Here is a 17,824-nt window from a genome sequence, read left to right as displayed (position 1 = left end):
TCTCCAAAATCATATCACAATATGTGAACATTCTCCCTGCAAAGGCTGACTCTAAAAAAGTGAAGTAGAACAAAATTACTAAGTTTTTAGTCCAGACAGTTCAGGCAAGGTGACATTTTTGGACACTTTGGCACATTTTTGGCACACTGGTGACCATCTGAATGTTCTTATGTACAAACTATATATTTCACTTGTATATTACTAATGGCGTTCAATACATCCAAATACAGCAGTTTTTTACTTTTTTTAAAATCCTACCAGACCGCTGTCTGTGTTACGCAGGCTGTGCGTAATGGAGACTGGACGGCTGTGAAGCTCCCTCGGTGACGCGCGGCTCTAACTCTAGTTGATGGATTGGTCGATTTCGGTGATTGAACCCGCCTTCGAATCGTTAGAGCCAATAGAAGATAGTGATTGCCACCAAAACGAGATTGACAGCACTTCTAGCCAATCAGAATCAGTTGGCCGCCATCTTGTATTCTCGCCGCTCGCTCCCTCGTTCACTTTGTCGTAGTATCCTACGGGACACAGAGGCTCCCAGAGACGTGTGACGTGCTTTCTGTGTGGCACAGGAAGTAGTACTAACTGATTCCGGTGTGGATTTACCGATAAAATAAACTTTTCACGGCAAAACAGCTAAGGTAAGAGACATTTTACAACTACAGTTTGACGAAGCGGTTTCGGTTTTTGCTGTTCTTTGGGTTGTTTCTCACTGATGCTTTGGTTTTAGAGAGCTTTGATGGATATGTTTAGAATCTGGGGGCTCTCTGTTTCATTTTGAGAGGTAGGTTGTGCGTCTTTCATAACGTACAGTAGCGACAGAGCCAGAAATGTGACGAGTGGGTTGACGTGGTGGCGCTATATCGATGTCCATATTTGGTAATTCATTTAGTTGGTGTTTGACTTGTGTTTGAGGCATGTAGAAATGGCTGATATATGCTTGTAGCCCAGGTTCTGCTGTTTAATTTGATGTATAACATCACTATATTCTTTCATGATGACTGCATTGTTTCACACTATTTCTTTGTGCTTAAGGGTATATATATACTGTATATATATATATATATATATATATCAAAAAAACCACACTCAGCGAGGTCTCCACTCTCCTCATCCTCCATGTCTGACTCCTCCGACTCTGACTGGAACCACAGGTCATCCTGGTCAGCTCCAGCACCTCTTGGGTGAGCCTGTGAACCATCAGCTGACTCCTCACTTTCCTGGCGCCTTTTTTCCCCAAGAAGTCGCACAGCCTTGACAATGTTGGAGCCATTATCAGTCACAATAAGCAGCACTTCATCTTCTCCAATGCCCCATGCATCTAACGTCTGATCAATGCAGCGGGCAATGGACTCCCCGGTGTGTGAGTGCTCCATTCGATGTAGGTTCAGCAGAGCATGGTGGACCTGGCCTCCAGGCGGATGGTAAAAACAAGCTGACACCCCCATGAATGATGCAGTTAATCCTCTCTTGCTCCAACCATCGACACATAAGCTCACCTTCCTCGCCTCTTTAATGATATCTTTCAATTTCTGCTTCGCCGTATCCATCTTGGCTCCGATGAGGTTATTGACTCTTGCCGCTCCGGGTGTTTTGAATTTTGGTTGGAGTGAAGTGCTGAACTTTTTGAAGGCAACCAAGTCACATAGTCGTGTAGACATTCCAGTATCAATAAACATAATTACCAATGCTTGTTCCCGCTTGTGGTGTTCCTGCGTATTAACTAGCCAGCAGCTATTTGGTCGCCGATTGAAGCAGTCCATCACGGTTGTTGTTGTTGTCTCGCACTCCTTCCCCATGCTGCCTGGCCGGGGTGTCGCTTCTCTTTCGGGGGAGGGCGGCCGAGAGGCTACCTTGTCCAGGTACTCTCGGTTAGCTGTTTTGTGCGCGCTCTTCAAATGGACTTTTAAATTCTCAAGGGGAAAAACCCTTGAGAGTTACTCCACATATTTTATCTCCTGCTTCAACTACAAGGCACTTACTTCTATCTTTGCCACGGTCATATTCAAAGAAATCCCAAATAGGGCTCTGCCGCTTTCTCCCAACTCTCGCCGTGGCCATCATGCTAAGCTGCAGATTGTCCACACGTGACGTCACGGGGCATGAGGTGCCGTACGGTGGAAACAGTTGGTGTAAACGCGGCAGAGCGAAGTAAATAGAGTTCATATCTACCCAAAAGCCTTATATACGGAATAAATTAACAAAGACGAAAACGAAGGACATTTTAACTACAATTTTAGTTTGTTTAAGTTCGTTTTGTAAACACACAATACAGTTTCAGTTAGTTATCATTTTTTTTTAACTCTCGTTTTTATTTTTATTTCATTTAACAAAAATGTTTTTTCAATTCTAGTTTTTGTCATTTTGTTCGTTTTCGTTAACTATAATAACCTTGCTACCTACCTGATAAACAAAAACAGGAGAAAATGGTTTAAAAGCAAAAGGCCTCTCCCTCCTACTCTGCTCTCTATTTACAATATTTACAAAAGACTCACCAAGTTCTCAAAAGACAGAATTTATAGCACACGGCTACGACTACAAACAAGTCACTGCTGCTGCTGCATCCTCCTGCAGTACAGTCTTGATGGCATGCTGGCATTCTCTGTAGTGGCAAGGCTGGAGGTGAGGAGAGCGAGTGCAGCTGGCGGGCTGTTCAAATAGCGGATGGGCCCACCCCCTGACCAATTGCGCGGCTCAAATCAGGCGAGGCAGCAGGCAAGACAGCCAATCCAGAGTCACCACCTGCTCCTAATCCTTCACTCAAAAACCACACACACAAACACTGAGGAGAGAAACAAGCAGCAAAACACAAAAACACTATAGATGACCCACAGGGTCATAACAATGAGCTTTCTATCATCTGCTGCTATTCGGTCTAATAAGAACACTGCACAGCTGTTTCTAAGAAATTCAAAGCATCTACTGTATTATTATCCCTCCTTTATCTGTTAGCATAAAGTATCAATACTGATTAGTTGTTTGTTATCTGATCACTTTAAACAGGGTACTGCAATGCCATATGAAAAAAAAAACACACAATGAATGATTTCCTTCCAACATGAACATACAGTTACAATATATCCTGCCCTCTATTGTGCAGGCTCAGTCGGACCATAACAAGAACAAAAATATAGAAAATGTTACACCTCACCCAGTCAAAGGCATTGTAGGCTAATTAACATCCTTCTAATTAGTGCAAAACATCACACTTTAGTTAAATGCAAACAACTTGTAAACAAAACACTTCAAAGAACTTTAAACACTTGTATATGTTACTTCTGTGCCATTTGCAATTTAAAAAAATTTGTTCACACAAAAAAGTAAAACTGTTGCTGCCACATTATCTGAAAAATACTGTAAGTCTATAAACTGGTGATACCAAAACATGACCAGTTTTGTTCCAAAAGGCACCTTTCTTTGCATGACAAAAATGATTCCTTGCATAAAAGTAAAACTCAAAAAGGAATATCATTGGAGTTATTGGCTATCTTGACTTGTTTGCTAATGAAACAGTAACCTTTTTGTGGAAACAATCACCGGTGTCTTTTTGCGTAGAAGAAAATATTTAACAATAATAAACCTACAATAAGATCATAATGGTTTATCTTATTTTTCTCTTAATACACTGGGTAAACATAAACAAGCTTGTAGGTGTCTTCCAGAGGCACTGTAAGACCTAGAAAAGTATTAGGCAACAGAATGGTCCATTTCAAAAGACCAAGCTGGACAATGTCCTTGCACTAAGCCTCTGGACAATGTCCTTGCACTAAGCCTAGCTCGGTGAAGGCGCATTATTAGGCCTCCGTGACTGAATACCCTCTCCACTGGTGCACTGGTGGCAGGACCAGCAAGCACTCTCATAGCCACAAGATAGAGCCTCGGGAAGACTTTGGCATGCCTCTTCCAGAAACCTAGGCAGTCCACTTCTTCTTCATCAGAGGACACCTGGATGTAGCGAATGAGGTCAGTCCTGACAGATGATACATGGTCGTCTTTCTTGTTGCTTTTCCTCCTGTAGCCAGTGAAAAGGCGTGGCGTTTTAGCAGGTGGCTCATCCTCATTCTCCACTACTGCTCTCAGCAAGTATGGTGACTTTCCGAGCCTCAGCCAAGACAAGGTCTGAAACAGTTGCACACAAATCATGGTTAGTTACAATATTATGATGTTGACTGATATACACTACTCACAGTGGTGATGGTTAAGTTAATGAGAGATAAGTAAGTATGAATGAGATTTTACTGATGTTATTGAAAGCGAGAAAAGATTTGTGTGCCTGAAATTTGGGAGGAGGAAATGTAGATAATGTATTGAATTAAGTATTAATTTGGTGTCTGAGAACTTCAAGTCCTGAATGATTCATAATGTGATGATGTGTTTGGAAATGATGTGCATTCACCTACCTATTATCATCTCCTTCACCTCACTCTTGACTTCATCTGGCGCAAGGACATCTTGCTCCAGCCACAAAAACCAAAATGATGGGTCGAGTAGTGCAGACATCATATAGGCCATATCTCCGAATGGAGATCTCATGCAGGTTGAGCTAAGTCACCTATTCTGACATTTGCGAAGATCCCCTGGAAACGGCATTGCAGTGACTTCTGGAGAGCTTTCACAAAACTGCCCACATGCCGAGTTGTATTCAGCATACTGTTGAGGTGGCTGTTGAGTGAGAGAACACAAGGCAGAGCTGCCTTAGAGTCACCACTTTCTCCCCTTGTCTGAGGTCTGTTGCTTAAAGAAATGGGGCCAAAATTTCCACAAGCTCTTTCAGCTGACTCAATTCTCTTGCTGACAGGCACAGGCCTTTATGTCCTTGGGCTTCCAGAAGAGTATTTAGGCTTTGAGGGTCCAGGCCAGTGATCTCCACAAGGCAGAGAGTTGTATTCCATCGGGTTGCCACGGCAGAGGGGATGCTGCGATTAGCTCCATACTCTCTCTCAAATGCTTCTTTCAGCCCACATGTGGAATGAAGTACACTGCAGAATTTTGTAACTTTTGCCATTGCACTATTCAGAGTCTTAGTCTCTTTCAGTCCGTCACGCACCACGAGCTGTAATGAATATGCAAAGCACTGTAGTCGCTGTTGACGGTAGCTGCCCTGGATGGATTCCACATCGTCCTGGAAATTGTCACTTAAATCCTCCCATAAGTTTCTGTTTTCCAGGTCGTCTTCACCATCTTTGGTCTCAGTTGTTGTTGCAGAGGGGAAACAAACTGTGAAGGCCTTTCTCCTATTTGACGCATTGTCACAGATGATGTAATCTAATTTGCATTTTATATTGTAGGGTAGAAAATAAGATATACTTATTTCCACACCAAAGCAAGTGATTGCATTAACTAAAATGATTAAAACCAACCTTTGAATTGTTCGTCCAGCGATATAATCTCAGAGTCAGCATAATAATTCTATTAAATTGTTCACTCTTGGTGATCAGTCAAGAGTGTTTTACAAAGTTAAGGGAACTAACTTAGAGCTTAGGTAACTAAAGATCGGATACGTAAAGTGACTGAAAGTAAGCTATAGAAACACAGGAAACAACTGTATACACACACACAACATTTATTACTAATTAAAACAAACAGAAAAATAGCAACAACAAATATAAAATATAAAATACAAACAATGATGAAAATGCTGGTTGAGAATATGAGTGTGAAAAAAACCTAATGTGGAGCAGAATGGTGGCTTGGAGACTTAAAAGTCTTTTCACCTGAAGCAGCAGATAATCTGTTAAATTTGGAATCTTGGTCGAAAGGCCAATTGTACTCATGAAACACCCGTTTAGAGACAGAAGCTCGATACTTGCAGTTTCCTGGGCAGGTACAACGACATCTAATGTTGGGGCAGACGTGGCCTTCAGCTTGAGTTGGATCAGGGTGTGGCAGTTGAAGTTGATACATTGGACCAAAGTGGGAGATTCTATGACCTTCAGAAAATCCGCGGTCTTTCTGGTGCTTTTTTTCCATTGTCTGTTGATCGCATTCCTTTACGTCCAGAGCAGAGAGAGGAGGAGGGGTAGAGCAATAAAAATCACCCATTTGGTTCGTCAGGCTCTCCTTGAGTGTCTCTTATCTGATAGTTCTCTTTGAAGCTCTGGGGGTGTGATCTGTTGATCTACAACTTCCTGGGCTCTGGTTGTCCTGGCTTTGGCTCCAGCCCATCTGTGAGGCTGATCTACACACACCTATGACCTGCAGGAAAGTTCTGTGTCTTTTGGGCAGCTGTGTCTATTCATATCCTACACCAATGTAAGTGGAAAAAAAGTTAAAAGTGTGCACTCTGCAACCATATTGTTTACAGTGGGTCTCTAATGACATCTTTTAAGTCTACTATACATTAAAACATTCCTCTATCCTCTCACTCAAACCCAGTGAAATGGTAACCTGGTAAACCTGCAACATTGACGTTATGTGGCCAACAATTAACCAGTAACCAGCCTTAAACCGACAGTGTAACTGTATTTTTCTATGTTTAACATTGGCTAGTAGATGGTGGCAACGGAACGCAGATGAATAACGTTACCCAATAAACGTCATGTTAACACCACTCCATGCAAATAAGTGTGACAAGCAAACTAACATTCATTCATCTATTCAAATATGCAGTTACAAAGCTGGTAGCAAGCTAAGTTAAACATAGCTGATAATGAGCTAAACATGTTTGTTGACCGTCTATATGCGCAACTGTGACTGACCGGGTGAGTTTTCAGGTGCCTTATAAAATTTGATGTGGTTGATGCAGCATCTTTAATCTTGGTACCGCAGACTTTGCAGTCAGTGCTTCTTTTGTTGGTGCCGTCTTGTTCGAAGTTTTTATTACCAAATGTTACAAAGGGTACAGCAGCAGCTGCGGGTGTGTCGGTCGCCATAGTGTCATCTGAGGTGCAAATGCATGGGGCCGCGAGGCACGCACCCAATGCGTAATATGGTTACCATAGTTACCATGCCAAAAAGGAGGGAATGACGTTAAGCTCGTCAGACATTTGAGAGTTTCCCCAATGTTAATACGCCAAAAAAGGAAAGGAAAAAATAAAACATAATGATTGTTCATGAGTCCCAAAACATTTGTCCGAGTCGAGTCTGAAGTCTTTTGAGCACGAGTCAAATCTGAAGTCTCTCTGTGTGCGACTTAAGTGCGACTCGAGTCTGAGTTACAAACTCGAGTCCCCATCTCTGCCCTATGGTCACTTTTTTTTTTTTTTTCTAGGGGTACCACCATTTTTGTCCAGGCCTGTTTTATGAGTTAATTTTTAAAAAGAATTCTGTTGAACCACGGTTCAAAAGCAATTTCTGATTTTCATTGTTAAGTTTTCATTGAATTTTTATTTATTATTACTTTTGTCAGATTCAAGTTATTTCTGTGACTGTTAAAAGTAATATATCCCCAGATAATTGCCACTCCACCTTGTTGGAAACTCTTCATCATTGAGCAGAAACTCAGCTACTTTTCAGGAATAAATAAAGCAAGAAATTCTAAGCTAAATTTCTCATTTATTTTCCAAAATAGATCTAAACCCCCTTCAGATATCCCTCTCTTTTAATGGAGCCACACATCTGTTTTTGAAAGCCTGCCACAACAACTATAAAGTTTGGAACAAAGCCAGTAAAATATAGGCTCAGTAATCTTGCCAGACAGATCCACGATAGAGTACTGACTAGTTGATAAAGTACTGACCAACAATAACAACAAAAATAACCATACCTTTAAAGAGTTTTGTACTGAGCTATATAAATCAGATTGTGACTATGACCTCACACAAATCAGTGGCTCCTTTTTACCATCGAGGGCTTCACACTGTACTAGCAAAAAGAAACTGTACTTTGGGAACAGACATTTCGATAGCAGATATTCTGGCAGCTATTGAATCACTCAAGATGAATAACAACCCTGAATCCCATGGTTACAGCTTAGAAGTTGTTAGAAGTTGGCTGTTGAATTGTGTCCTCTTCAGAAAACTATACTTAATAAATGCACTGCGTCTGGTTGTGTCCCAGCATCTCGGTGTCAAGCTGCAATAACTGTGTTGCCAAAAAATGACAAAGACTCACTCTAGTGTAGGTTATAGTGACCAATATAAGTACTTTATGTGGACTATCCAATTGTAACCAACATTTTAGCAACTAGATTAATATACGTTTTACTACATTGTATTTCACCAAAAAAGGCAGGCTTTGTCAAAGACAGACACGCTAGCTCAAATGTAAGATGGGTTCTTAGCATACACAACAGACAGCTTTACAGCTGAACTAATATTGTCGCTTGATGCTGAAAAAGCTTCCAGCCAGGTGGAGTGGGGGATTTCTATGTGGAACTCATCAAAACTGGGCTTTAAGAGATAGGGTTTTTTTGTTTTGTTTTTTGTTTGTTTGTTTTTTGCAGGATAAGGCTACTCTAATCCAACCCAGTGACTGCAGTCACAAAGAAGCAATTTCAAAACACTGCTTTCAATAGAGGTACATTTCGTAGATGTCATCGCTTCTCTTTGCTGTTGGGATTGATTCCTTGGTTACTGCTTTAAGGCAGTCCAAGCACGTTGAAGGCTTTGAATGTGCAAGGCATAAGTCAGAAGTTTTGTCTTTGTGCCGATGGTCTTTTATTGTATGTTTAAAAAACTTTTAAAATCCTTTAAAACTCTGTTTGTCACATCCTCAACTCCACACATCCTCAACTGCTTAAGTCAGTTTTGAAGACTTTCAGGTTATAAAATATAATTGGCAAAAACATTACTACTGCCTGTGACAAGAGAGTGTAGTTCCACCTTCAATTTTTTTTTTTTTTTTTATACTTTTCCACACGAGTTTAACTTGAGAGGAGTGGAAGGTGAGGTGGATCTGCATGGAGGGAGGAAGCTTTAAACGGACACATAGGGGTTGACTACAACTTCGATTTCAAAGAGCCCTACAAAGCAGGGGGCTAGTTTGTTAGACTCCACTCCTAAAGGGAGGCCTTTGGAGCAGAGCCAAACTTTCTGGCTGCTGACATAGGCTGGGGCAGTAGTGTGACAACAGTTGGCCTGGGCTTGCATCCTCTTCGAGCCACAGAGGAGAGCAAAGCGGCCCTGTGTCCACATTCTCTCACAACATTTGATGTGGGATTGGATGGACAGCACAGCAATCTCCTCTTCCTGGGCAGGAAACAGAGGGGGTTTTTAGTGTACCCAAGAGAACACTGAGAAGGTGAGAATCAAGATTATGTGTTTGGCAGGGTGTTATGGGCATACTCCACCCAGGGGATTAAGGAGCCCAGAACATTGGGTTGTTGGATGTTAGGGAGTGGAGAGTTTGTTTCTAGGTCCAGATTGGCCTCTTCATCTGGCCGTTGGATGGGGGATGGAACCCTGAGGAGAGGCTGTCCGTGGCCCCCAAAGCTGAACAGAAGGCTTTCAAGACCTCTGACGTGAATTGTGGCCCCCTGTTGGACACAATGTCACTGGGTAGACCATGCAGACAGAACACATGTGAAACCAATATGTCAGTGGTCTCCTTTGCGGCAGGTAGTTTAGGCAGGCCTATGAAATGTGTGACTTGGTCAATAACAGTGAAAAATGGTCAATAACAGTAAGGATGACTATATTACTGTTTGACGGCGGAAGTCCGGTAACAAAATCCAGTGACCACTGTCCCCTGGGAATGGGCAGCCGATAGATGAGGCCGGAACTAAGCTGATTGGACAGCTTGTTCTGTGTACAGACAGCTGCGATGAATTCACGTGTATTACGGTCCATGAACGGCCACCAGAACTGCTGGCGGAGGACAGGCAACGTCCATGTGACCCCTGGGTGACATGTCAGGCAGCTGGAATGGGCCCACTGCAGCACCTGGGACTGTACAGAGTCAAGGACAAACAGGTAGTTTGCGTGAGGTAGTCACAGAGCACATCATTCACCAGGCTTTGGAAAACCACTGGGGCTTTGGTAAGGCCAAAGGGTATCACTAGGTATTTGTAGGGTCCCATAGGTGTGTTAAAGGCAGTTTTTCACTCCTCCCCTTTCCAGATGCACACCAGATGATAGGTGTTGTGGAGGTCCGTCAGCAGTCCACCTGCATCTCAAGGACAAAGGACACTCATTCCAAGACAACAACGTACAGATTTTGGCCAGGGAGGACATATGGTTTGAGAGAGGAGTGAAAGAAGCCATCTATGTCAAACTGGAAAGACCATCCCTCAACAGAGGTGGAGGCCTGTGGCATCATCTCTTACCTGTTTACAATTCAGTCCTAAGATCTCTCCCCAGGAAGATGACACTGCATTCACACCTAGCCACAAAAGACCCTAACGAACCCCTTTGTGGCAAGGGGAGCACCGACGACTCACATAACGACGGGGAGGAGTAACAACCCCCAACTGGAACTGAAACTCAGGTGTTAATGGCGCCTTAGGATATAAGCACCTGGATCTCCCAACTAATCAGTCAGAACTGACGAAGCCTCTTGGATGAGACGTGAAACATCTTCAAGGAACTCAAGCAAGTCCAGTTGCTACGATTAATCTACTAAAATAAGTCTGCGGAAGTCAATACAGGGCCTGAGGGTTTCATCCTTTTTCCCCATGAAGAAGACGCTGACTCCTACTGGAGACGAGGAGAACGTTTGATGCCAGCTGTTAGTGAGTCCTTAATTTGACCAGGAGGCTTACAGGGATGGTTCTACAGTTTACCCGGGCTAGGTGTTGACCGTTGAGGCATCAGGCTTCCAAGGGGGAACTGAGCTGCTCTGAGGGAATTTCCAGCTTACCGGGTGGTCGAAGACCCTCTTCATTTCTAAGGTGAAGGCCTTGTAGGAATCATACACATCTGACTGCGCCTCCCAGACCGCTGATCCCCAATCTTGTTGTGTTCCCTTAAGTAAGCCTAAGAGGTAAGCTGTATGAGCGCGGTCCGCAGCATAAGTGAGGGGATTCTGACTGAAGACTAGAGACACCTGTATTAGGAACATGCCCCTAAATCTCCATCATAGCGCTTAGGAACTGGAACAAACAGTTTGTATCCTACTGAGGGGAAAACCTGACTCGGAGTAGATGGGAAACAGGTCGTTGGGCCACATTATCCTGGGTTGAGACCAGCTGGTTAATTTGAGCTGACAACATGGCTACCTGGTTGGTGAGTAGGGTGATTTGGAATAGAATTGTTTGATTGTTGTCAGATCCTCCTCAGGGCTTGGTCATTGTGGCCTAATAAGACACCCTGATTGGCTACAGCCTGATGGAATTGTGACAGGGCTGGCACTGAAACAGAGCCGGTATCTGTGTCTGCTGGGTTCATTGTTGGCCAGACTATGCCGAGATGCCGATTTTCTTTTTCAGCAGGACTTAGCACTTGAAGGCAGCACTTAAGCAGGCAGCTATCAAAACAACCTGGGCTTCAGTAAGCCCTCAGCAGTACCACAAGCTGATTGCCTCCATGCAAAACTACATTGAGGCAGTATTTTGTGGTAAAGGAGCCCCTACCAAGTATTGTCTTTGCAAATGAACATATTTTTAAAAGTTTGAACTTTTACAATATTGTAATTGTTTGAGATCCACTAGCATATTACAGCAACTTGAGATGTTATTTGATTTGATTTGATTTGATTTCCCAGCTTGTTAGGAAGTTGGGGTTCACTATGATAAGGCACCCCTGGAGTAGACCAGTGGCAGTTTGGTAGCTGTGGGGCTTGAAGGTAGCATGCTTCACTCTGGCATTGACTGCTTATTTTGGATGTCTTTCAGCATATTAAAAAAATCCCTTATGCACATGCTAATAAGGTAAAAACCTTGTTTTTCACTGGGTCTTTAAATCAACAAAATATGTACTCAAAGGTGCCAAAAAATATTTTCATCCAACTGAATAAACAGTAGGCTGTTTTTTGTATCTTTTTTTATTCATTTATTTCAGTATTACATCTAAACCACATGAGTTCAGATTAAAGCATAATCAGTTCAACTCAAGTAAGTGACTTTACATGTGGTTTGTTTATATGTGCCATTTCTGCTTTCAAATCCATAAACCGATCAAATGCTAATATCAGTCCCTGTCGCTGCCTTGAAGGTAGAGAAACTTGCACGCACCCTTTTCCTCTGGAAGATCGAGGTCCACGAGCAGAAGGAGAAAGTGTATGAGATGAGGCGCTGGAATGAAGCACTGGTGACCAACATGCTGCCTGAACATGTGGCTCGACACTTCCTGGGTTCCAAGAAAAGGGACGAGGTAAGAACTTCACATCCACAGACATCACATCAGTCCTGTCCTCTTACCATGTATCAAAAATATATCACTTATCTCACAATTCCACGTTATGGCATTTCATCTTGCTTGACAGTTTGAACACTTTAGTTACACTGTTAACATGGTCAGAAAAGTCAGAAAATTAGAAAACATGATGTGTGTTTCTGCAGTATTATTGTTGTTACATCTTGTAAAATTATACTATATTTTTTTATTCATTCAGGGAGTATTTCATCAGCATTCACATTTGTGTTGCTATCCATTTTAATGATTTGTTCTGTTGTAGGAATTGTACAGCCAGTCCTACGATGAAATTGGAGTCATGTTTGCTTCAATCCCCAACTTCTCTGACTTTTACACAGAAGAGAGCATTAATAATGGTGGTATTGAATGCTTACGGTTTCTCAACGAGATCATCTCAGACTTTGACAGTGTAAGCTGTTTTTCTCATTTTAGTCCTGTGTTTTAGCAGCAGCCACACTAGGGGCACAAGTATAAGAACATAAGAGTTTCAAAGGACCACACATGACACATGCAGTGATTGCCTAAACATAAAAGACACTCAATAGGAAAGGCAACATATCTTGAAGATTCCCAAGTCTTTAATTTTGTTCTGGTCATCACTTGGAATATTTTTGCAAAATTTACAGATGAAAATAATTTTATTTTGTTACTTTTGATTCATTTTATACTGAAGTTTTATACATCCCTATGTTTCGTCTGTCTGAAAGATGAGATTTAGGCTTCACTTTCTTTAAGACCCTCAAATGCATTATTCGTTTTCATCCAAATCCTCCAATAAGGAGTGGAGTTAATATTGCAAACAAGGCTTTCAGAACACAATAATTGTAGTAATAGTAATACAGTCATGCATGCTTGCACCAGAAAATGATTCTAAAGAAGAAAAATGATATGGAAAGTCCTACCCCACTAGTTAACGGAATTGGTTCCTTAGTTATGAAACCCTGAAAGTCTAAATCAGTGTTTTTGAGTCTATTGTTGATACATTGCAGTTTCAAGAAAAAAAATCAGCAGCCTTTTTTTTTTTTTAGTATCTCAGCTTGTTAGGAAGTTGGGGTCAGTTTACAGGGTCAGCCATGGCAAGGCCAAACCATTTGTAGTTTGATGGCTTGCACCCCTAACCTTCTGATCAGCAAACCAGAGCCTAAACTATCAAGCCACTATTGCCACTCCAAGGTAGAAATGCCACGGCATTTCTGTGTCATGAAATTCTTGTTTTGCTCACAATGTCTTCCAGCATATAGAAAAACATCATATGCCCATGTCAGCAAACACTTGTTTTTCATTTGGGAGGATCTTTAAATAAAAAAATATGACATTTGCCAAGGCGTGCAAACCTTGGCTTTTGACTTGCAAGGAACATGTTCTCATATACACTCCACATTGTTGAAATTTGACTGCGTACAACAGACATCCTACCCCAGAGTATATAAGGGGGAGAAAATCCGAAACAGCATTATATGTTCCCTTTAATATGTTACCATCTTTACTCTTTAGCCTAAAGTCATTGCTCTGTCTGTTAGTCTTTGACTGGCTGTTAAGATTTCCTTTAGACTATGGTATAATAGCTGTTTTAGAATGGGTTGGAGTTTTAGATTCTGTGATTATGCCATCAGTGTGTGTAAATGTAACCTTTCACCTGTATCCATGTCAGTTACTGGATGAACCTCAGTTCCGCTTCATCACAAAAATCAAGACCATTGGCAGCACCTACATGGCAGCATCAGGTGTCACCCCAGACATCAGCAATGGCTACACCTGCATGAAGGTCAGCATGGTCATATGACTTTTCCAGGCTTCCAGTGTTTCTCTCTGGTTGATTCAACCAACATGACAATTTACTTTCAACCTATAGGAAAATCCTTAGCAGCTTAGGAAATCATGACTGTCTCTGGGGAGTCTGGTATTCCTTTCAAGATATTTATTCAGGATGTTTGTATAGATGCACTGGAACTTGTTTTCAAATTCTTAACCTATTCATATAGCTAACCATTGGAACCCACACAACACGATTTATTCTGCCAGTTGCTAAGAGGGGTTCTTTTTCTGCACTCAAAGTAGCATATATCTAAATAGAGTATATAGTTTTCACTTCACAACCAGTCATCCTCATTGTGCTGAAATGTTGTGTTTTTAGTCATGTTTGCTTTTTGTTTGACAGAAGGAGGAGCAGTCTGACAAAGAGCGCTGGCAGCACCTAGCAGACCTAGCAGACTTTGCTCTGGCCATGAAAGTCACACTTATGAACATTAACTACCAGTCATTCAACAACTTCATGCTACGCATTGGTAAGTGCTAGCCCTTCACATAGGGCTGTTGGGTGGTATGTATTGTTGTGTTTTGCTCAGAATCAAAGAAATAAAAGCAGAAGTCCTAAAAGTTGTGGAAATATGGAGAGAATCCAGATGTGCGTTTTAAAAGGTTTTGGGGTAGATGATAGCTTGGAGGTAGGAAGGAGCAGTTCCATTTACTGCTATGTTTCCTAGCAGCTGAGTTTTAAACAGGATGGCACAGGAGCAGGGACCGAGTTAAATGACCACAGAAAAGGAGTGGTGTGGACACTTGGGAAGTCTGAACACCAAGCAAGCAGGAGATTTGTGGATTAGCTGTAGAGGTCTGGTGGTAGAGACAGGAGCCACAGCAGGGGGTTTGCAGTTGTCCAGGTGAGAGATGATGAATAGCTGGATAAAATGTGGGCTGCTGATGTAAGCAAGGTATATAAAGACATGGATGAGAGAGTTTGGTGTGGATAAACTTGACTGGCCTGCACAGAATCCTGACCTCAACCCGGGAGAACACCTTTGGAATGAATTAGAGCAGAAACTGAGAGCCAGGCCTTCTTGTCCAACATCAGTGTGGGACCTCATAAATGCGCTTCTCAAAGAATGGTCAAAAATTCCCATAAACACACTCCTAAACCTTGTGGACAGCCTTCCCAGAAGAATTGAAGTTGTTGTAGCTGCAAAGGGTGGACCAATGTCATATTAAACCCTATGGATTTAGAATGAGATGTCACTGAAGTTCATATAAAGTGAAGGCAGGTGAGCTAGCACTTTTGGCAATACAGTGTATCTAGGAGAGACAGCTGACCTCCAGGAAAGACTGGTGTGGATACACAAGACTAGAAACCTTGTGTGCAGCACTCGCAAGAGGGCACCAATTCAAGCTACAAAAGTGCCAAAAGAGCAAAATTCCCAGAGCCTCCCAAGAGGAGGGGGAGGATGAGAGACTCAATGGGACGGATACACTGGTAACTGCCAAGACATGGAAAATGACTACGAGAAACCTGAAACAAGTCAACACTGACCGGGGAGGAATTTGCAGTTAGGTGTCATTGCGGGAGAGTCTGCAAAAAGGTCATCAGAGCAAGTCGAGGTGTGGAACTTTCCTTGTCCAACAAAAATCTGGCACACTATCCAGCTCGAAGAGAGAGGCAGAAGAATTTCTTTGCAGGTCCCACAATGGACACCTGGAGCTAGGTGAAAACCCCGATATCCCTAGACCGGGAAAGCTGAAGACTGGGCTGGACACAAACCCTCCCCACACATGGCAGGAAATCCGGGACATCATCCGGAAAGCCAGAGCATCAGCTGCTCCAGGCCTGAATGGTGTACCATACCAGGTGTACAGAAAATTTCTCTGGAGGTGATGAAAGATCTTGAGGAAGATCTGGGCAAAAGGCTCAATCCCAGCAAGCTGGAAACTGGCAGAGGGCTGTTTTGTTCCCGGAGCAGAAGGTTCTTCCACAATAGAACAATTCAGAACAATCTCTCTCCTGAACGTGGAATGTAAAATCTTTTTCTCCATCCTTGCAAGAGGACTGACCAGGAGGTCAGACAAAAAACTACTTCATCAACACATCCATTCAGAAAGGAGGCATCCCTGGATTCTCCGGATGCATTGTACACACCTCTATGATCACCCAGTTGATCCGGGAGACCAAGCAGAGAAAAGGCAACCTTACAGTGGTCTGGCTACATCTTGCAAATGCCTATTGGTCAATCCCACACAACCTCATTCAACAAGGGCTCGGCCACTACCAGCCATCCAAGCAATAATCAGCTAAGAGGATTCAAACTGAGATTCACATCTGCTTCCTTTACAACCAACTGGCTGGACCTCTAGAGGGAAATCCCCACAGGATGTACCATCTCTCCTGTTCTGTTCCTGATGGGCATGAACCAACTCATATCTGCAGCAGAGGATGTAACCCATGGCCCCACACTGGAGTTGCGTGTCGTCCAACCAGCACTGCATGGGTTCATGGATGACATTGCAATAACAACAGCAACACATGTCCTGCAAGATGGGTGCTGAAAACCTTGGACGATGCAGCCACTTGGCAAGAATGTTGTTCAAGGCCAGCAAATCCAGACACTTGGTGATCAAAAAAGGCAAAGTTACCAGCAAGTTCAACCTCGACATCCAAGGAGAAATTACTGCAACCATTGTGGACAACCCAGTGAAATGCTCAGGGAAGTGGTTTAATTCGTCCTTGTCTGATAGCATCAACATCTCCAATGTGGTAAAGTAGACTGAAGAACGGCTGAGGAAGATAGACAAGTCTAAGCTTCCGGGTATATTCAAGACCTGGCTGGACCAACACGGCCTCCTGCCTAGGTTGCTGTGACTCTACACAGTCTTCACAGGACTGCTGTTGAGGGCATCGAGAGAAAGATCAACAGACACCTAAGAAGATGGCTCAGAGTCCCACCAAGCTTTACCTCAGTGGGCCTCTACATTGGTTCTGGGCAGCTTCAACTCCCCCTATCATTGGATGTGAAGGAGTTCAAGGTTGCCAAATGAAGAGTCGAAGTAAGCCTCAGCGATTCCAACAATGACCTGGTGAGACGAGCAGGAGTCACAACTAGGTCTGGACAGCCAAAGTGGACAGCCAAAGCAGCCATAGAGCAAGCAATCAGCTCTCTAAAGCTGCCTGACATCGTGGGCAACCCATGTGTCCAGCGGAAACGCCTCGGCTCAACACATTTTCAGCGATGGGGAAACGCGGATGTAAGAACCAGGCGGGGCATGGTCCAGGCGGAAGTCCAGACTCAGTCCTTGGTTCAATTCTGCAGGAACAAGGGCTGGCAGGTGTGGCTTTCCCAGTGGAGATAGACCGCAGAGGTTTCCCCACTAAGTCAGAATGGCAGATGCTGTCAGCACTTGGATTTGATGGAAGGAGCAAAGAACAAGTTGCTCGCAAGATGGGGAAAGAGGCAGAGCGAACATCCTGTTAGCTGTGGAGCAAAAGGGAGGAGGAAAGCTGGAGCACAGGAGCAGATAGGCAGTGATTTGGCCAATCACTGCCGGCCCACCAATTGGAGGGTGTAGTGGTTGAGGACTAAAACACTCACTGAAAGATGGACACCACCTGACGATATCTGTTCCTGGCCAATGGCCATAGTTACCAATACAGGTAACAAAAAAATGCACTCAGAAGTGTATATTGCAAGAATTCTGCAAAGTTTATCCTTCTGACCTATTTGGACATATGCCACATGCATTCATCATCCAAATAAAATAAGTTAAATTCTCAAACAACCTCAAAGAGGAATCTATAGCTTTCTTTTCTCTTTAAATGAGGCATGATCATG

At 43.0% G+C, this 17,824-nt stretch overlaps 1 protein-coding gene across 1 annotated transcript in view; it reads left to right on the top strand.

Annotated features, from left to right (window-relative positions):
* adcy3a (adenylate cyclase 3a) overlaps window positions 1-17,824 on the top strand; it is a 111,832-nt gene that overhangs the window by 88,680 nt on the left and 5,328 nt on the right. Inside the window, exons 16-19 of the mRNA XM_008296717.1 lie at window positions 12,030-12,188; window positions 12,493-12,639; window positions 13,882-13,995; window positions 14,389-14,515. Of these exons, the coding sequence (XP_008294939.1) occupies window positions 12,030-12,188; window positions 12,493-12,639; window positions 13,882-13,995; window positions 14,389-14,515 (547 nt within the window). The remainder of the gene's footprint in view (window positions 1-12,029; window positions 12,189-12,492; window positions 12,640-13,881; window positions 13,996-14,388; window positions 14,516-17,824) is intronic.

Source organism: Stegastes partitus, unplaced genomic scaffold, assembly GCF_000690725.1.
Source record: "Stegastes partitus isolate 25-593 unplaced genomic scaffold, Stegastes_partitus-1.0.2 Scaffold1148, whole genome shotgun sequence".
In the NCBI taxonomy this organism is placed as follows: Eukaryota; Metazoa; Chordata; class Actinopteri; family Pomacentridae; genus Stegastes; species Stegastes partitus.
This window is presented reverse-complemented; position numbering and strand designations above follow the sequence as displayed.